Below are 21,327 nucleotides of genomic sequence, written 5' to 3' on the forward strand. Positions count from 1 at the left end.
TCATCAAGCACGCATTCAACAGAAAGTTATCTGATCATTCAAGGATAAAATTCGTGCTACTAAAACAAATTGTTTACTTACATCAATAACATTTTGGTTATTTGATTAATAGTGGTGTCTGGTGAACTAAGAGTTCTTAAAATCCAGAAGTGTAAAGTGATCACTAAGAGTTCCAAAACAGGCAATGTGATAAGTCCTGATTGGAGTGGATTGTTGCAAAGAGTTTTGTAAAGCCAAAGTCTTTTAGTGAAATTCTTCCTACAGAGAAAGAAGGGGTAACGTAGGAGTGTTTTTCTCCGAACATCCATAAAATTCATGTGTCTATACTTTTCACAGGTTTTTACATTTCAAACTATATCTTGTTGTTTAGATTGACATCCGGTTGAAAATATCATTAGAAATATTAAATCGTCTTCCGCACTTTTCACGCGGTTCATATTTATAACCGTTTGAGAAAATCTTTCAACCATCTAAAAACAATTGAAAACAAATTTAAAAGCAAATATTTTTTAAAGAGTTTATTCACCCCCCTTAAACTATTTATATATATATATATATATATATATATATATATATATATATATATATTATATATATAAAATTGAAGGCTTAATGAAAAATATAAATTATATACTTTTAAAAAAATTATTCATTAACTAATGTATTTGAAAATTAATTTATATATGATATATAATTTTAAAAGCAAAAGTTAAAAAAGTTTTGTAGGAGGTTAAATAATATTTAAATTGAATATTATATGTTATATTTTATTATCAATATTATTATTTCATTAGTTTTGATAATATTTTGATGAGTTAGTCATAAATATTTTAAATTAATAATTATTTGTCCTTACTGTGCTTCACTTATATAGATGATGATTTATGCATTTATAAAATTCATAATTTGGTTGATTTTAGGTTATTATACCTTATACGTGATGCTTAGATATATATATTTTCAAAATTTGTTTCAGTTCAATTCGTTCTATATATTATGCTCATTATAATTTATTATATAACATAAAATCAACAGCTTGAATTTTAATTTGAGAAACAATTTTGAAAGTAAGATATATAAGTTCGTAATTAATTTATTCGTCTAATATGATAAAGGACTAAACCCAGATAATAAAAAAAATGATTCAAATTATTTTTTTTTAAAATCAAATTTTAATTTTTATTAAATAGTTAATATTTTACGTGCATCGCACGTGCTTAAAGTTCCAACTTTGTAACTTGAACTAAAGAGTTAGACTTAAGAGTAGGTCTTTTGTGAGATGATATCACGAATTTTTATCTGTGAGACGGGTCAATCTTACCGATATTTACAATAAAAATAATATTCTTAGCATAAAAAGTAATATTTTTTCATGGATGACCCAAATAAGATATCAGTCTCACAAAATACGACACGTGAGACCGTCTCACACAAGTTTTTACCAAAACTTAATAGTAACAAACACCCTCGACAAACTTAAGGAAAAAAAGAGGATGGAGTTGATGTTGAGAGTGGTGACTTCACCCCAAAATTTTGAACTTGACTGCTGAATTGGAATGAGGTTATGTATTCGCCTAACTGGATTTATCTTTAAGTTAAATTTTGCAGTGTCTTTGCTTGCAAATTTATAAATTAAGCAATTAAAAAAGAGTAAATATGGCTTAAATTTGTCATGTTGGTGACAAGTACAAAGCATAGTATCAAGATAGGATCATTCATTAAACTGGAAATATGGTTGAAAAGTAACCGGAAAAGACCTACTCTTGAAAAATTTAGAAATTTTCGATTTATACGTATTTTGTTAACTGAAACTCGTCCCAAATTGGAGACTTTCGTGACAAATTTAAATTTCAATGTATATTTAGTTAGTTGTAACTTGTCATAGACTTTTACCAACTTGATATCATGTAAATTCTTCATTAATTAATATTTTTCATGCATCCTAGCTAATTCTTGATAGGTCAAATTATGATAACTTTTGGACAACTTTTTAGCTGTGAATGGTTAAGGACACGTAGGAGTATCTTTCTGCTTCCGGTGTTTGATTCTATCTTTGAATATTAGTTTGATGTAAATGTTAGGCAGCGCTTAAATTCAGGACCGAACAGATTGAACTAGAAACAGAATTTGAAAGCCACTTCTGCACCAAATGGAATCGGAACCAATGTTTTCTTCCTCGAGTGTCTATGTAACTGCACCTAATACACCAAACCCGATCACCAAAAGCAACAGCTTGGAATTCAGCACTAGTGCTCCGGTTAGCCCCCGAAGGAAGACGGGTGATTCGGGCTCAAATTTTGATGATTTTGAGTTTGAAACCGGCAAGATATTCAGCGGCCGGTTGCAGTTTGAGGAAATTGGGCTGTGTTCAGGTTCTCCACATGGTGATCAAGAGGATATTGGATTTGCAGATAAACTGAGAGACCAAAGTCGTGGGGATTCGTTTCCGGCTATAGCGTTTGCCGATGAACTTTTCTTGAATGGCCTAGTCATGCCTCTGAAACTTCCTCCAAGACTTCAATATGACAGTGATTCCAACAGTTTCAGCCAATGGCCGACCTCCCTTGCTTCTTCGCCTAAGTCTCCTAGAATGGCGTGCAGATTCCCATTCGTACGTAAAAATGCTTGGAACGATGGATTTGATCCGTTTATGGTGGCTTTGCAGAAAGTAAAGGAAGAAAAAACGGGGAGAAACGGTCAGCACAGGCGATCAAGATCACACTCACCATTCAGAATTGTATCAAAATCCCCAAGTGATCTTGGTAGTCGCAATAAAGATCTTTATAATAAGGAAGATATCTCAACCCATAGCTATAGTGGACCATTGGAGTTCAAGGGCTCTGCTTATGCAAGATGGGTTCGAGACCAAACGAGAGAAGCGCTAAATCAACAGGAGCCCACGAGCCCCGGGGAATTTATTTTCGGTCAACCAGCTACGCCTGTGAAACTCGAGAATTCCAAAGAGAATGTTGCTGGTGAAAATGGGGCCAATGGGGAAACTAAGGTGCAGAAACTGAAAGGATTTTTATTGAGGTATGCATCATTTGGAAGAGAAAAGAGTGGAAATTTGGTAATAAAGAAAGGTACAGAAGCAAAAAAGCCAAGTTATTTCAGTAAGTTGAGCTTTAAATTCAAGCAAAATGGTAATGGGAGTGGGAAGAAGAAGATGCCTTCTGATAAGAGCATGGCAGTCGTCGAATACAAGCCTTCAACGTCATTCGCCCTTTGCTTAGGCTACGGAGTTGGAAGCTCGAAAAAGGTGAACTGATTATTTAAACGAATGTTGCAGATTATTTGCAGAACACTGTGATTCCAAGAATCCTGCCTTGTGTTTCTTGATGTTACATTTTTCATCAAGCGATTGTATCTATTTGATTGTAGCTATACTTCCAATGTAAACATTCAAATATTTGTGTATAAAAAGCCTAATACATTATTGAATAAATGCTAGAATATTATCCAGAATCATTTGTGTTCGTTGAAGTTCTACAACAGAAGAAACTTTAAAGTACCTCCAAATTTTCCAAGTTAGCGTATAGCTTTCACATGACTGTAATTTTAACAAACGGAAACTAAACTAACCAATCTGACAATCCCTCAGATCACATTTATAGACTTCTATTAGAAGTAGCCTCAAAGTAATTACATTTCCCCTCCAAATTTTAGCAGTTACATTAACATCTTTGATTTAAATCAAGCCTAATAAATAATTATTACCATCTCCACCTCACGTTAAACTTGTACTAAATTACTCAGGGAAGACACCGTCTCTTCGTTTCTTCGGATTCGCTGCTGCATCGGGATTGCCTTTCTTCATCATGGCAACAAATTCATCATAGTTGATTCGACCATCCTGTATATATATTCAAAAGGATTTGATTAATTGCCAATTTCGTATAACAAAAACCATACTACGAAGATTCCAATGCTTACATTATCAGCATCAACTTCAGAAATAATTTCCTTTATGTCCTTTCCATCATGCATACCAAACTCTCTGAGTGCCTGTTCGAGTTCTTCTATAGTAATGTACCTTAATTATAAGATGAACAAGATATAAAGACTTCAATCCATAAACTCCAAAATTATGAACAAATTCCACCTTTAGCGTCATAATATCATGTTTTTTGTTGTCTTTTTTCAAATATATACTTCATTACCCGCTACCATCCTTGTCGAAATACTGGAATGCTGTGTACAGATGCTCTTCTCTGTCCATTCTGTTCATGTGCATTGTTGCTGTAATGAATTCTTCATAGTCTATGGTCCCGTTCCCATCAGCATCAGCCTAAATTTGACGAACAAGTGACATGAATAAATATTACTATGATTTATAGAATAATATACAGAATTAAAATATGTAGTTTGTAGGGGAAATTTACAGCTTCCATCAGCTGTTTAACTTCATATTCGGTTAGCTTTGTCCCTTGTTTGGCCAGTCCTTGCTTTAGTTCTTCGAGAGTTATTGTCCCACTGTTATCCACATCGATCGCTTTAAACATTTCCTTCAATCCCATTATTTCTTCCTCTGAAAGGCACCCTGCAATCACCTAGAGATCGATGAAATTTATTATTATTCGTTCGTTCAAAATTTAAAAAATATATATTCATCTTCTGTTTATTTGTATTAGTACCCTCAGTGCAACTTTCTTGAATTTGTTCATGGCCCTGAATTGTTTGAGCCTATCAAGGACGGCGTTGTCCAGTGGAGTATCGGGTGCCTCACCATCTTCCTTGATCCATGGATGGTCTTACAACATTAAACATGCAAGAATGTTAACTTCTCATGATGATCAAGAATTACGTTTACATAAATGTTATGCAGCTTGTCATCTAGTTAATAATTCTGATATTTGTAAATATCTTACTTAGAACTTCAAAGGCTGTGAGTCTTAGCTTGGGATCTGAATTCAGCATCTTTCTGACAAGATCCTTTGCTCCATTAGAAATCGAAGGCCAGGGGTCGCTACTAAAATCAACGTGTCCCCGTAAAATTGCATTGAAGATTCCATTCTCCGACTCTGCAAAGTGATCCATCATCGTAACATTGAGTTAAATGAGACGAGATCCGTGTGACGACTGTATGCAATATACCTGCCCAGAAAGGAGGAACTCCACTGAGAAGGATGTATAGCATAACACCAACACTCCAAATATCAACTTCTGGTCCATATCTTCTCTTCAACACTTCTGGGGCAATATAATATGCACTCCCAACTATGTCTTTACAAACTTCTCCTACAACGTATTGAATGTATTATACATGTGAAATCAAGCTTAGGAGTGTATCCTGCATCGACTCCTTTATACAAAGCATGAACTAGCTTTTGTATTTGTAATGTGATTTCATGCTTATGGCTTAATATTAGCTCAAGTAGTCGATTAAGTTCATGAATTATTATTGTATATTATTACATTGTTTGGTTATGCTAATAATCTTGCATGTGTTGATAAACCTTATTCAATAGTAGTCCAAAAAAACCTTGGAAAATGCTAAGAAATGTGCAGAATTAAGTTGAAATCTAACCCTGTTTATAGAAGACAGATAACCCGAAATCTGTAACCTTGAGCGGCGCATCCTCATCCTTGTTCAATAGCAAGAAATTCTCAGGCTTGAGATCTCTATGTATAACCCCCATGGAATGACAGGTATGCACAGTCTGTACAATAGTCCTCAGCAGCGACGCGGCGGCGGCTTCCGTGAAATGCCCGTTAGCAATGATGCGATCAAAGAGCTCCCCTCCGGCGCACAGCTCCATGACCAAATGCACGGAATGCTTATCTTCGTACGCGCCTTTCAGCTCCACGATATTGGGTTGCCCCGTCAAATGGTGCATGATTTTAACCTCCTTCCTCACATCCTCGATATCCTCTTTGTTTGCCAGTTTCCTCTTCGCGATCGTCTTGCATGCGAACTTTTCTCCTGTTTGCTTGTGGGTGCAGAGATGGGTCACCCCGAATTGTCCTCGGCCGAGCTCTTTCCCGATGGTGTAGGTGGACCGCACGTCTTCCATGGGGCGATTGAGGACCGGGCCGATGGGGGTGGGTTTGGAGGGCTTGGTGGAGTGGTTCGGGGAAGCCCGAGGCGGAGTTGTGGAGGGGATTTGATCAGGAACGGAGGTGGCTGTTGCATCAGCGGTGAGTTCCGGCGGAGCATCCACGGTGCTCCCAGAGCAACAGTTACCCATTGAATACGTATGTGTGTGTGTGTGTGTGTGTGTGTGTGTGTGTATCTTGTCAACCAAAGGAGGATACGGCGGTGGAGAGGCGGCCGGAGGAAGAATCTGAAGGGTTTTTTTTTAGGGGTTGAAACTTGAAAGAGAGGAGATTATATATTAATGAAAGGATGTTTGCATGCATGCAAATCTCAGAAAGAAGCTAAGCTGCCGGAGGAGGCCGGCGAATATGGAGTTGGAGAGATCGTAGGGAAGAAAGATTTGTGTGATTCTCTCTCCGTGTTGAAGATATTTTGGAGAAATTCAGAGACATAATTGTGTTTTAGCAATGGTGTGGAGGAATTTCCGGGTCGATGAATTTTCAACGTCTAACTGGTTTTCTATATACTTTTGCTGTCATGGCAAAAAGGATAAGAACAATATATAATTAAAACCTCAAAATTTTAATATGGAATATTTAAAAAATTTATATAACTCGCTTATTTTTTATCGATTAATTTATAATTTTGGTCTACTAATTTATAGTTTTATTTCGATTTTAGTTATATTTATTCGAGTGTTGACGTAATTCGAAAAAACAACGAATGTAACATAGAAAATGATGACATGACATCGAAAGTTGTTGATGTGTTTGATGTCACATCAGTACTCTGAAAAAAATAACTAAAATCGAAAAATAAAGTACAAGTCGATGGACTAAGATCGTGAATTAACCACCGATAACACAATCAAGTATTAAAAAAAAAATGCACGTTAGAACCAAAAGTTTCATCTCTCAAATACTACAAAATATATATATATATATATATATATATATATATATATATATATAATTGAAAATAAAATGTATTAAGTGTTGTATTTAAATTTATTTCTCGGTCTTGTAGTGGAATGACATTTGAATTGAGGCAAAAATTTGTGTGAGACTGTGTCACGGGTCGTATTTTGTGAGACATGTCTTTTATTTGGGTTATCAATGAAAAAGTATTACTTTTTATTCTAAAAGTATTACTTTTTATTGTGAATATCGGTAAGGTCGATCCGTCTCACAGATAAAAATTTGTGATATCGTCTAAAAAAAACGTATGTTTGAATTGATAGGTGGATACTCTAATGTTTGGTCCTCTCTTTTTGTAATTTTCGAATGTTGGTAATGATAGAAGCTTCAGGAGCACGAGGTCACGATATCGTGATGGTCGACTTGCTGGTGCATTTAAAAATTTGCTGCATAATTCAAAGATATTGAATTATATAATATCTTTACCTATTATATTTAAATATTAATTTTTTGGGATATAATAATTATTTGTTAGGAGAGCGATCGAATCGTGACTCTTTGAGTGTTATACGATTTAAAAAATTTGAGTTGTATGATTACCATAACTATAACTTTTAGTAAAACGACAAGTATTGCGTCCTACACTTACATATCCCCAATTCATATTTACAGGGATCTACCAAATCCCACAAAATCAAATATTCATCGATGTAATGGTCTAAGTAAGAAATCTGATTTTGGAGATTATTTCGCAGTCACTGGCATTCAAATAAGTCAAAATGTTTGAGAAATCGTTCGAATCGGTATTAGTATATATCTAAACTGATATTTTTCACTACCGAGTAGATGTTTGATTTATTACTTTATATCAATTTCTCATTATTCATAAGTTGAGACTGGATGCCATGCGATCTAAATAAAATCTTGTATTCATATTAACATAAAAAAAATTTGTGAGATCGTTTCACGAGTAAATTTTGTGAGACAAATCTTCTATTTGGGTCATCCATGAAAATATATTACTTTTTATGTCAAAAGTATTACTTATTATTTTAAACACCAGCATGGTTTACCCGTCTCACAAATAAAGATCCGTAAGACCGTCTCACAAGATACCTACTAATTATGACTTATTCATCACATCGAAAGGATTTACGATGATAAATCTGCACAGAAGCTGGAAAAAAAAATGAACACAAGAGTTTCAAGACATAATTAAATAGGTGAAATACATTTGTTCGAACCGTTAATTCTTGACGATGGAGCATGAATAAATTTAAGGGATTCATGAACCGATAATTAACCCACTACTTGAACTATTTCGATGTATTATCCCTAGCCCATAATAAGTAGTATTAGGGGACAAATATACCTACATCAACTCCTAGCTCAATTGTGAAATTGTCCACTTATCTCTCACCCAATTCATCCGGTCATCATCAATATATAATAAGAATTTTAAAAAAAAAACAAATTATATTAATCCTATTTTCTTCTGGGATATATTTATTTATTAGTTCCATTATCTCTTTTTTTTTTTTAACCGAGTTTGATCTCCTCTCTGGTTCTTTATTTCTATAATAATTTCAGTAATGGCCAAAAAGTAGGTGAAAAGAAATAAATATATTAATACTGAGGATGAAATTAAGTATCGTTACTGTCTTCAACCACATATGCATTTACCTGCCCACCTATATGCTCTCCTCAATGTTTATATTTCAAAAAAATTTATATTTTTATGTTATAATTTACAAGTTTTTTATTTTTAATCCTGAATTTATATTTTTATTCCCATAATTTAAATATTATTTTTTTATTTTTCATCGTGTTATAGTGAATTTTCATTTTTTACCATCTAATTTATATGTTTTTTTCATTTTTGATTTTTTAAGTTGTATATTTTTCAATTTTTATCTTCTTTTTTTTTTTATCGGAAAACACTTAATATTAAAGTAATAAAAAATTATAATATTAAAAATGAAAATAATTTATATTACAAGATTAAAAATATAAATTCATCATTAATATGGTGAAATTTTTTAAAAATATAAATTATAAAACCAAAAATATAAATTTTCGTTTATATTTTTATTTATAAACAATAATGGAACATAAACAAAAAAACAAGAAAGAACAGGACTTGTGGAAAAAAGCAACCCTGGTTGGTTGTTACTGTTGCTTCTTCTTCTTTTTTTTTTTTTAAAAAAAAACTGGGTAACAGAAAAAAAAAGAGAGAAAACCCATTTCGGGTTCTTCATCTGTTTGAATTGTGCAGATCTTATCCGATTGTATTGTCTGAGTTAGATCCGGGTCGATTCAGTGTTGGGATGTCAGCTCAGATGTTAATGCGGACGTGAAAAGGGTAGTGTGTGTGTGGGACGGTGAAATGTCTGCTTCTGTTGCCGCATTTGAGCGACCTCGTATTGGGAACTTGAATACGGTAATAATTCTTTGAGTTATATTTTTGGTTTTACCATTATCTGAAAAGGGAAGGATATGAGGGGCTTGGATGTCGGAAGTTTTTTCTAGTCAAATTTAGTCAAGGAAAATGGTCGATTGAGTGTGAATCCTTGAGTTCGACTTTGCACTCTTTTAATTTTTTTTACAGTTGCATGAGAGATTACTGTATCATGTTGCAGTTCATTAACATTTTGTTTTTTTGTTACGTTTTATTACTTGGGATTTTGCTGTTCTTGATGATTTGTAGGTATTCAAGAGCGGGCATCTGCTCATATCTTCTAAAGGTTAGAGCTTTCAGGCTTATCGATGATGATTTTGTCATGGTTGCCCGCTAATTTGTTTGTAAGCCTGGTTTTTCGTTCTGCGGAATGAACTCCATCTACTTGAGCAATGTTTGTGAATTTTCTTCCATGTCTTGGAAATTTAGCTTCGGGGTGGGTATGGGGGGATTTTGAAATCTTTTAGGGTGCATATGAATGGATTGGTTTGAAGTTATGAATTTCAATTCCTTGACTTATTTAGCCGGAAGAAATTGAAGTGAATTTCAAATTCAATATATTTCAATTTATATTTTTTCAAATTGGGATTGGTTTCAAATACATCCACCTTAGGTGTCATTTGAAATTCATGATTCAAATCTTTTCCGAAATGAAGGTCTTCCATCCATATCAAATCCATCACTCCAAACGTAACTTTAGTATAACACTATTACTTTAGTATATCATGTGTGATGTTTGCAATTTTTTTTTTGGGGGGAGACTGCCCTACTCGGCCATGCTGCCATTCCTGTGTATGATATCATGTCAACATCTTTCCTTTGAGAACGAGTCTGGATGATGACACTTAAAAGTTTCTCATGATGATACTGTCAATGCTAATGGAGTTTTAGGAAACTGTCTTTATGTAAGTTTTCTGCTTTTAGTTTGAGTTATATCCTCAGTTTGTCTAAACTTGTAAGACTCAGAATTTAGACTAATCAGATGATAGCATGCTAAAATAAATGGGTTTAGGCTTTGAAGATCTTAAAATATAGGCAAAGACATGTACTATGGAGTTGTTGACCCTAGCAATGAATGATTACTTGTAATTCTGAACACAGATCATCTTGTGAGTTTTTAGTATTTAGTGGAGGAGGAAGGATAGTGGTGGTGATAAGATGGCAAGCCTGGTAGGAATAGTATGTCACCGAATCTGTCTTATCTTCAATGAGAAAGGGGAAGATGGGAAAGCACCAGGCAGGGGAAATTACACGAGTGAATAAAAATATTTTAGTTACATATTATATGAATTTGTTGGACTTTTCAGGTTATTTGAGGTTTGTCTCCTTTAAGTGCCATTTGTGCATGGTGGCCAGTTTTGAAGGATGAGGAAAAACGAGCTGCTCAAGGCTTTTGACATCTGCAGTTCACGTCTTTTTGTGTTTGTGATTTGTGATATTCATTCATTTGCAAAATGGGGGGAAATTAATAAAACGCTCGTAGCTAAAAGCATGTGTTGATGAATGTGAAATGGAAATGTATTATGGTGCACACAAAAAGATTGGACTTACATATGAGTGCATGCAAAAATTGGACCAATTCTTGGCTTTCGTTCCTTATTGTGATTAACTCGAATGTAAAATTATCAGTTTCATTGGTGTTATTGTCGGTTTTGTGAGTTCACTTACCACTCAAACATTTTGCAGGTTTGGGTTGGAAGTCTTGGAAGAAGAGATGGTTTATTCTCACACGCACCTCTTTGGTTTTCTTCAAGAATGACCCTGTTAGTTCATGAACATCTTTGTTTCCATTTTCTTTAATGTGACTGTAGATTTGATTCAGTAAATTGCTAGTCATTGCTTTATCTGCACACTGACTTTTCTGGAGCAGTTTCATTTATTTACAATTTGTCAATATGTTATATGAAATTGAAATAACTGAATATGACCAACTCCCTCTCCATGTAGAGCACACTTCCACAGCGTGGTGGTGAAGTGAATTTGACGTTGGGCGGCATCGATTTAAATAATTCAGGAAGGTAAATAGTCTATCTTTTCATGTGGTTTGTCTGTTTTTCTCTTGCAGCTTTCTAATGCTTTCTTGTTTGCAGTGTTGTTGTTAGAGAAGACAAGAAACTCCTTACTGTTTTGTTTCCTGATGGACGTGATGGAAGAGCATTTACTCTCAAGGTGCATAAAGTTTAGCGTGTGTAAAACCCTCTATTGTATTCAAACGGTCTTTTATCTTGGCATTTATATTGTGTTGAACTTATGAAGTAATAAGTTGCCTATGCTTTTTGTTTCAAAACTTTAGGCCGAGACATCAGAGGACTTGTATGATTGGAAGACTGCGCTTGAACATGCTCTTGCACAAGCAGCCAAGTGCCGCCCTTGTGATGGGACACAATGGGATATTTAGAAGTGACACTAATGATACCATCGAGGGTTCTTTCCACCAATGTGTGTGCATACATTTTATTTGCTTTTGTGTTCTTGAACTCTTTTGGAAGTTTTCTCATAGATTGTCCATCTGCTCCTAAATTCATCTGGAGGATGTTATATTCTCTGATTCCGTTAGGATTGGCTTTTGATTCAGGGAGAGACAAGCGTCCAGTTAAGTCTTTGGTTGTTGGACGGCCAATTTTGCTTGCATTAGAGGATATTGATGGTGGCCCATCATTTCTTGAAAAAGCACTCCGGTTTCTTGAGAAGTACGGTAAGTTTTTATTATCGTAATTCCCAACTTGTTCAAAATTCCCAACTTGTTCAAAACATTTTCTCACGATTTTTTGAAGCTATACTAGATTAAATATTTGATTTTCATGCCAGAGAAGTTTCCAGGACACACAGAAACATTTTGCAGTTCTCTTGTGTGATTTTTGTATATCTACATTGTTATGGGATTAATTATGAAAAGTGATTTAACTTGGGGATATAATATTTGGTCATTTTTACGAAATAGATTTGGGTTTTCTTCACCTTTTTTGATCTGTCAAACAGGAATTAAGATGGAAGGAATTTTGCGCCAGTCTGCAGATGTTGAGGAAGTGGATCGAAGAGTTCAGGAATACGAGCAAGGTCTTTTTTTCATTCAAGTCAATGTGTAAATGAAAATTATTTGTTCTGTTTTGTTTTTTTCTTTTTTGATGTTGTGGTTGCACTGTCTTTTGCTTTGGTTGCGTGCAGTCCACTTATTGCTTAGGCGGTTGGGTTATGTTTCTCTGTTTCCATATAAGAATTATGTTCCACTAATTTGTAAAAAGGTGTAGGGTGGACACAATTTTCTCACTTTTTTTGCGAAACGTGCCAACGTTTGATCTTGGCCTTCTTTACAACTCATTCCACTTGGTCAACCAATATTGTCCTGTTTCTTGATCTCTTAAATATGGACAGCAGGTGGTCATTTTTCAGTTAGATACTGTATGCTCCCTCTTTTCTCTGTTTATTTTAAATTTTTCTTCATTAAATAACAGGGAGAAACTCAAACAAAACTTGGCTGAATCAAAATACAGTTCATCTTAGTTGTAAAGACCAACTGGATAATTATAGGCTGAAATGCCATTACAGAACACAGATCAGATGACTTTAAATACAGTTCTTCTCAGTTGAAGAGGCAATTTTGATAAATATTAAAGAAATGGCATCCATATCTGGATTGGGATGTTTTAAGTTACTACAGATGTATTAGGCAAATTTTTTTTCATACCCTTGCATTCATCTTTTCCCTCATCACAAATTGAATTTGACTGCCCAGTTACTTGTTGAGGCATGCTTACCGATTTGAAAGCTACTTGATTGTAGGCAAGACTGAATTTGGTGATAATGAGGATCCTCATGTCATTGCTGACTGTGTTAAGGTTTGATTGCTTTCTCTCAGTATTTGTTTTGTATTCTGGATTTATTTTTAACTGATTCTAACAAGGGTTAACTGTTGTTCAGCATGTTCTGCGAGAGCTACCTTCATCCCCTGTTCCTGTCGCCTGTTGTACTGCTCTGTTGGAAGCCTACAGTAAGTTTTGTACAAATTGATTGCTCTATATGTCTGGACAATTTTCCAATCCTTAATTCTTACATTTGCTCAAGAAATGCCTCTGATGTATTGCTGTTCTGAATAATTCAATATCTCTGTGGCTGTCTTGAGCAGAAATGGACCCAAAGGAAGCTCGGGTGAATGCAATGCGCTCTGCCGTACAGGAAACATTTCCTGAGCCCAATAGACGCCTCTTACAGAGGTAGCAGAATGCTGCACGTTTATGTTTTGCACACAACTGCTCATGAGCAATTGATATGAAGAGAAACTTTATCTTTCTTATAACATGTTTAGGTTTTTTTCCTCGTTCATCTTCATTTCATTTTGTAGGATTCTTAAGATGATGAATAGTATTTCCTCTCATGCCTCTGAGAATCGGATGACTCCGTCTGCAGTTGCAGCTTGTATGGCTCCATTGCTCTTGCGCCCACTTTTAGCCGGTGAATGTGAATTAGAGGATGATTATGATATCAATGGAGATAATTCTTCTCAGCTACTTGCTGCTGCCAATGCTGCTAATAATGCACAAGCAATTATTACAACACTCCTGGAGGAGTTTGATAATATATTTTACGTAAGTTTTTTTTCTTTTAGTCTGTAAATAAGCAGGTTTCTTGTGTAAGAGTACTAAGAGGATGCAGTGCCATTATTGTTTCTCTGTCTCTGCTCATTTCTCCTCCCATCCGAGTCTTAAAACTTCATTAAGTATCTGATTTCCAGTCATATTACTCTCGTTGTAGCTATTTATTGAAGTTTTTGGAAAATGCTATCATTATGCACTTAAAGCTAAATGATAGCAAATCTAATCCAATCCCATTAGTAATATGGTCTAATATATTTAGTTATTTTGAATGTCTAAATGAATTCCTTTTGCAAACTATTGTTTATTTGAGAGTTTGCTCTCTATGCAAGTCCTTGTTCAAAAACTATACATTAATTATCCAATTATAGATACAAATACTGCAAAAGTTCTTTGTTTTGGTTCCATATTCTTTGCTGATCGTTCTTTGGTTTTCCCTTTTAGAGTTAATAACCAGTAATTATAATTGATTGTCCTATTTTTAAGAATAATCCTCTTGGGTGTTAGCTGAATAATCCTCTTGGGTGTTAGCTGAGATGTTTTGGGAACATGTATGGTTAGTCACTGTACTTTCCTTCCAGGATGATAAGATGCGCAGATGCTCTATATCTGCTGATTCTCAAACTGATAACAGTGGAAGTGAAGGCACGAGTGATGATGACAATCCTGACATAAAAGTAAATGGTTACCATGATGCTGAAAACGAAGTTGACCCTGAAACAGACTATGATCGTGATCGTAGACTGAGTGGGAAATTAAGTGAAAGCAGTGGTTCTGCTGCTAGTGATCTTTATGACTGCAAGGTCTGTCTCTGCCCGCCCACCCACCAAACCCCTGAAACACTCTGCATGCATTCTTACTTGTCTAAAACTAATTTTATCCCCGGTGAATCTTGCGCCATGAATTAATTATGCTCACTTATTTACACCATTTCTCCTATTTTCTGTATGGGCCTCATTGTCTTGGGAAACAATGTAGTGAAATATAAAATATAGAAATGGAACATAACAACATATTGATGCGATACTGTTTCTACCGCTGCTAAATTTTGTAGCATTTATATTATAAGAACAATGACAATAATAACTGAAATAATAGTTAGTGTGATGTTAATACAAGAAGATTGCACATTTACATGTAGCTTTAGGCTATCAATTTTCATTTCCAAAATGAGGCCCTTATCAAGAAATTGCAGATATAAAAATATGACAGGCAGAGTAGAATTCCTATTTCAATCACTGCTACAGATGGTAGTTCAAAATCACTTTGTAAAAGAGCATATAATTTTTTTTTTGCATTTCCGACTTTTAAATAAATTGTGCCCTGTAAGAGTTCTATATATTCTCAATTAACATCTTGTGGTCATTTCATTTTTCTGAAAAGACCACATTTTCCTAAAATTAAAATAACATTTAAAGTTAAGATTGGCACATGGAGTGGATACTTCATCTGAAGAAAAAAAATTTTAAGGTTAGAATTAGTCTAATTTGTGGGATTTCCATAATCATTTTGTATGACCTCATTTTGCTGTAAAGTTAGATTGATCAGTATCTCTACCCTGCATGCAGATGAATGGGAGTTTATTATACTTGTGTCAGATTAACAAGTGGTCCCACATTTTTTCACAACCTTGAATACGATTTCTTCATTTTCCCTTTGTTTTTGTTTTTCATCCTGACAATTCCCTGTACGACAATGATTGGTACCTTTTCCTGACTTGTCGACTAAAGCTGCATTTGGTGTATTTTTATACCAGGCCATCGGAAATGATGATTCAGAAAATGGATCTCCCATGCACAATCATACCTCTAAAAGAAAATCTAATCCAGCATTGGACACTAGAACTCTTAATGATTCTATTTGTTCAGTTAATGAGCCACTAGAAGAACAAAAGAAAGCATGTGACAACATGATGGATGCTTCTCTAGAGATAATTGGTAATGAGTCTCAGCGATCCATGGGAGAAATTTTGTCATCTATGGATTCAGAGCTAGATCAATCAATTCCTGTTCCAGAACTGTTGGATGAAAAGCCAACACCCAGACTGACTGCTTTGAATTTCAATACCAAGAAATCAACTTTTTGGGGAAGAAAAAATGTGAGTTTTCATGTTAATTTCCCTGGGTGATTAGAATTACTCTATATGAGGAATAATTCAGAACCTAAAAAGCTGAGGGGGTGGAGGGCGGGAAGTTGTTTGTGGAAGTGTGTTAAACTCATGGGAAAAAATGAAACCGATTAATAAATGCAGAAGGTGTATATTTTAATTCAGAACAATGCTTGTGGTTACTCTAATCTCCACTCTCTAATCTCCACCTTAAGTTACCTGGTTATGGCTCAAAAATTAAATAGTTTTGTCAATCTTCTTTGTGACTGAACCGTGTTGATCCATAAAATGTCTTAGTGGTGTAGTCCTTTTTATTTAAATGTATATGGTCATCCGCTGGACAAAACTAGCAGTTACTCGCTAGTCCAGTCCATTTTTTCCTTTACATCTGCACATCTGATTGATGAACTAGATTGATTGATTCTTTTACTCGCCAGTTTATCATTTGGAGACTAAGCACATTCACCACAACCACCCTGGCACGTATCTTTTCTTCATGCTATCATGAATGATTTGGATTGGAAGCTCTATAATTGTGTGCCTTCTCTATAGAAACCGTATAAATTCACTGTTAACTATAATTTGCTCAAGAACATTTTCGATGAGTTTCTCATCTGTGCCGCTCATGGATGATAATTGATTTATTGAGATTAGCCAAATTCTGCATGAAAAATGTGTTCAAATCAGTTGCCTCTAGGGTTCTTCTATTGTGTCCCAAAAATGTGGATAATGAACATTAATAATGAATTGAACCTGTTCATACCAAAAGAAGGCAAAATACTGTATTCCATACAATTCTTTTCTAAAAAAGAAAATTACATTCAATGTGAATTGTATTTCTTCCTCGCCATTTCTGTGATTTTCTTTTGAGTGCATGGTTTTTAATTATTGTTCTTGTTTTTTTAGCTTTTTGCATGCACTTGATCAAGCTTTTGACCTTTTATTTTAACTTTATTTTTAACTTTTTTGTAGGCGAGAAAAACTCCTTCAACAGAATCAATCGATTCATCCGGAGAGGAAGAGTAAGATTATAAGTGTTCACATGTTACTCTGCTTTACCAAATCTAGAGTAGCAGAAAGTGGAAGATAGATAATCATGCATGTTAGATTGTCCGAAAGTGCAAGTTTTATGCAGGATTAATTGGAGCTCACCCAAAGGGCTTTTCTATGTTTAACTTTGAATTTATCAGCCTGTTCCTTATAATTGTGCATGAATGTGATATTACCTCTTTGCCATTTTGTGGAAAATCCCAATTCCTTTACCTAACTTTATATATTAAATCTGTTCGTAAGTTACCAAATCTTTTGATAAGACTCAAGAGGTCAGTGATTATATTTTCTGAAAAAGGTTATGAATATTCTTTTGTGTACCCCTTTCCCAATTTTGCTTGGTATCCAAGAAGAGTCCTTGAGGTAGTTATTGATTGATTATCATTGATGCTTGCTTTCCCTTTTCTGTCCTAATGTTATTATTATATTTTCATGTTTTCTTGTCATATTGAAGTTCAATGGCTTCATTTATAGGCTTGCCATACAGAGATTGGAGATTGCAAAGAATGATTTACGTCAGAGGATTGCAAAAGAGGTCGTCATTGAAATTTAGGGAGTGTTAATTATATACCATGTTACTGTTCACTGTTAGCTGATAGTAATTTTCTGTTCATCTTTTTTAGGCAAGAGGAAATGCCATTTTGCAAGCCAGCTTGGAGCGAAGGAAGCAAGCGTTGCATGAACGTCGCCTGGCTCTTGAGCAAGATGTAAGTGCATTATTAATTTTTAGCTCAATTCTTGGTATCAAAATGTCTGTTTTGGACTTGCGAAGACTTTTTTAAGACGTGGTCGTGTGGCTGTGTGTGTTAAACTGGTGGAAAGCTGGTCTTGATTAGTTAATTTGAATATCGTGCATTTTTATTTCAATTTTGTGATAAATAGTTCGCTTTTTTGTTCACATTCTTTCATAGACATAATCACCTATTGTTTTCCTATATATGTGCTGTATGCATATTAACTTGATGAATTTATGTTATCTATTTATAGGTGGCAAGACTGCAAGAACAGCTGCAAGCTGAGAGAGATTTACGAGCTGCTTTGGAAGTTGGTTTGAGCATGTCTTCTGGGCAGTTTCCTGGATCTCGCAGCATGGATTCTAAGGTCTGTAGCGATTTGTTATGCCTGCAAGTCATCATCTATCCAACCAGGCTTTTAAATGCTGTAATATCACATCTGATGCAGATAAGGGCTGAGCTTGAGGAGATTGCTCTTGCTGAGGCAGATGTGGCCAGATTGAAGCAGAAAGTTGCTGAACTCCACCATCAGTTAAATCAGCAACGCCAGCATCAATATGGCACTCTTTCTGACACAAGTGATCGCTATCAACGTGCAACCAATACAAGTGCACATCAGTGAGTGAAAATTCGGCTGTTCTATCTGAACATCCTTTGCATTCTTATAATACTTAAAAGATTTCTATATGCATGCCATGTAAATTTTTTTGCTTATTATATTAGACTGAGAGTTGCAAAAAGTGGACTTTTTTCTTACGACATATTATATCTACACAATAGATAACATTGGCTGATGTGCGGTTTGCTTAGCAAATCTTTTGTTTTGATGAAAACTGTTGTAGCATGCTGTCTTGGCTTTAGCAGATCTTTATATACCTGGGTAGAAAAGTGTGAAGGATTGTGTTTGAGCTAATATTCATGTTCATGTTATGTGGTTGTGTCCATAGATGTTAGCACTTCTTTAGATGTCTTTTAATGTTAACATGCACGATGTGTATCAACCAAAACCATCCAGAAAATTAAAGTTTCAATTATTGAAATGTAGTATTTCAACTATAAATTTTGCGTGAATTTTTTTTTTAAATATTTAAATAAGTTTAAGTAGGAGTATTATTTTTTTGTATGATCATTTCACTCTCATGGGATTGATTGCTAGTGTTATTAAATTTATACAGTTTGTTGAAGTCTTCACTTTTCTCAATCTCCCTGGTCTTCAAACAAGCTTACCTCCGGTTTTTTTTTAAGTTTTGGAGGGAAGTACAATTGTTACTGAAGCAGCTTAATCCTTGCATGCAGGAAATATTTCCAGCAAGATTTTGATTCAACACTTGCAGTTTGTAACCATGAAAGAAAACAAAGAACTCAGGTGATTAGTCTTGTCTTCTTTTTAACACGCAATTCTAGTTTCACTTTGTCAGAAATTTTCTATTCTGTTTAGCTATCATGTAATCAGTTTTATGCCTTTAGTTTTCTTGCAACTCATGCATTATTTGAATCTTGGCAATATTTTCCTCGATCTAGATTCTTATTTTCTCTAAATTCATTTGCACTTTTTCCTTTAAAGAGTACTTCTTTTTTGGTCTACCCTTTCACATTTACGTTTGAAGAAATATTTTGTACTTTAGCAACACTGATAAAATCTCTGGACGCGATTGGCACCAAGAGCAAAATCAATCATAATGTTACATAAGTTATTGCCTTTGATCCACGTCTGCAAGTAGCTTCTGTTGAGCTTGTTAATTCTCTGGGTTATTATTAGGAGGCTTATTGTAAAACATATACATTCTATTTTTTATATCCTGTTCATGGTGTGCATTCTATTTACTTTGCTCAATGTTAATCAGAATCAACAAATTTATAAATGGATGAATGCTTTTGTTTTCCTTTTGATTAGAAATGACAACCCTTCAGATTTTTTGCCTTGTGATACCACAAAACTTAGTCTTTGCTCCTCTACCCTTAATGGTTACAGGAATTTTTAGGGATTGACCTGAGAAATATCAAGGGCCAAATCTTGACATCCGGTAGCAGTAGTAGGCAGCCTTCTCGGAAGCAAATCATGGAAGCAACAAGCTTGAGTGACTCTAAAAGTACCGAGGCATCCACAAGTTTATCAATGGATGATCTTTGTGCTGTCGATTCTGCATCAATACCATCTACCTCTAGAGCTGCCGAGGTATCTCTAGTTTAGATTATGTTGTATGCTTCACATCATGAGATTCAATGCATGAACCAATTATTACCGGATAATGTAAGTTTGCATGTATCTGATATATATTCTATGCTTCACATCTGAGATTCGATGCATGAACCAATTATTATCGGGTAATGTAAGTTACATGTATCTGATATATACGCATGTTGGTCACATGCATATCAAGCATATATGATCGACAGTATTAAAACACCAACAGTGTATTCAAAAAAACTACTCTGATACCAGAATACGATTTGATGGAGGCTGAGAATTGTTGAGCATTACCTTTATTCTCTGTTAACTGTCATCTTTTACATTACCAAGTGTGTGTTTTACCGGCAGGCTTTGGATTATTCTCGACATCCACCGGCAGCTTCGTCGACTTTGGTTGAATTGACGACTCGTCTCGACTTTTTTAAGGAAAGGAGGTCTCAGTTGATGGAGCAACTGCACAATCTGGATTTGAACTATGGATCCATGCCTCAAGATTTCGTGTATAAACCATCATCTCCTCGATGGAACTAGATGTTTGCTGCTTCCAATGTTTGTCTCAAACGAATTATCGACATCTTTCTCCCGTATATCCTTTATCCTTTCTTGGCAAGTTAGTATATATTTGCAATCTTGATCCCTGTTTGGTGTTTGCACGGTATATATTTTACTTTTTTTTTTTTTTTTTTGGGTTTGGAATATTGAGAATGTAAATTAGTGTCTAGGTTGAGTTCATATTTATTTCAAACTTTTGAGTTTGTACTCTATTTAATCACAAGTGGCAATTCGCTATGATTTGCTGCAACATATCCATTCCATTGAGTAATACGTGACCATGCTATGCATGTAATGTACCCTTGTAAGGATGCCTTCTCTTGTGTTTTTTTTAATGCATTGTGATTATTATATTTGGCTGATTATTTTGTTTAATTTCGGTGTAAATTATGTCACTATTGTTTCCATAAGATGATGTTTCCCGCTAGCTGTTGAGATGATGATCTTGTTGAATTTGTCTTCTTTCTGTCATTTTAGATAACTTTCGATCTTATTTACAAATTCTTTTCGGCCACAAAAAATCAACAACTTGCATCGAAATAGACATTCAATACGTAGTATAATGTGTTTTCTAGTTTAAAAAAAAAAAAAAAAATTATGAAAAAAGGTAAGCAAAGCCACTTTTAAAACTCTACCAATAATGACTGATAAATAGTAAACTTCGAAACTTTCTCAAGAATTTTGTAATCTTT

At 34.7% G+C, this 21,327-nt stretch overlaps 3 protein-coding genes across 3 annotated transcripts; 2 read left to right on the forward strand and 1 right to left on the reverse strand.

Moving 5' to 3' along the window:
• The first annotated feature begins 1,971 nt into the window (after positions 1–1,971).
• LOC142547667 (uncharacterized) lies at positions 1,972–3,468 on the forward strand. The gene has a single exon (XM_075656058.1). It carries the CDS (start codon positions 2,150–2,152, stop codon positions 3,266–3,268), a length of 1,119 nt encoding a protein of 372 aa, XP_075512173.1. The 5' UTR covers positions 1,972–2,149; the 3' UTR covers positions 3,269–3,468.
• A 210-nt stretch (positions 3,469–3,678) lies between these two features.
• Positions 3,679–6,442, reverse strand: LOC142547658 (calcium-dependent protein kinase 2-like). The gene is made up of 8 exons (XM_075656046.1): positions 5,528–6,442; positions 5,095–5,238; positions 4,869–5,021; positions 4,635–4,750; positions 4,383–4,550; positions 4,161–4,288; positions 3,934–4,033; positions 3,679–3,853 (listed from the first exon to the last, which is right to left on the reverse strand). Exons 1-8 carry the CDS (start codon positions 6,186–6,188, stop codon positions 3,749–3,751), a joined length of 1,575 nt encoding a protein of 524 aa, XP_075512161.1. The 5' UTR covers positions 6,189–6,442; the 3' UTR covers positions 3,679–3,748.
• A 2,701-nt stretch (positions 6,443–9,143) lies between these two features.
• Positions 9,144–20,966, forward strand: LOC142547673 (rho GTPase-activating protein 7-like). Its single transcript, XM_075656067.1, is given in 23 exon segments — positions 9,144–9,394; positions 9,662–9,698; positions 11,099–11,175; positions 11,360–11,430; positions 11,503–11,581; positions 11,706–11,768; positions 11,770–11,851; positions 11,988–12,107; positions 12,392–12,469; positions 13,193–13,248; positions 13,331–13,400; positions 13,536–13,623; positions 13,752–13,995; positions 14,583–14,804; positions 15,758–16,099; positions 17,081–17,130; positions 17,633–17,693; positions 17,782–17,865; positions 18,146–18,259; positions 18,341–18,510; positions 19,189–19,258; positions 19,865–20,068; positions 20,432–20,966. Coding segments are annotated over 23 exon segments (2,619 nt in total). The 5' UTR covers positions 9,144–9,340; the 3' UTR covers positions 20,615–20,966.
• Positions 20,967–21,327: the final 361 nt, after the last annotated feature.

The sequence above is a fragment of the Primulina tabacum genome, chromosome 1 (assembly GCF_025594145.1).
Source record: "Primulina tabacum isolate GXHZ01 chromosome 1, ASM2559414v2, whole genome shotgun sequence".
NCBI lineage: Eukaryota > Viridiplantae > Streptophyta > Magnoliopsida > Lamiales > Gesneriaceae > Primulina > Primulina tabacum.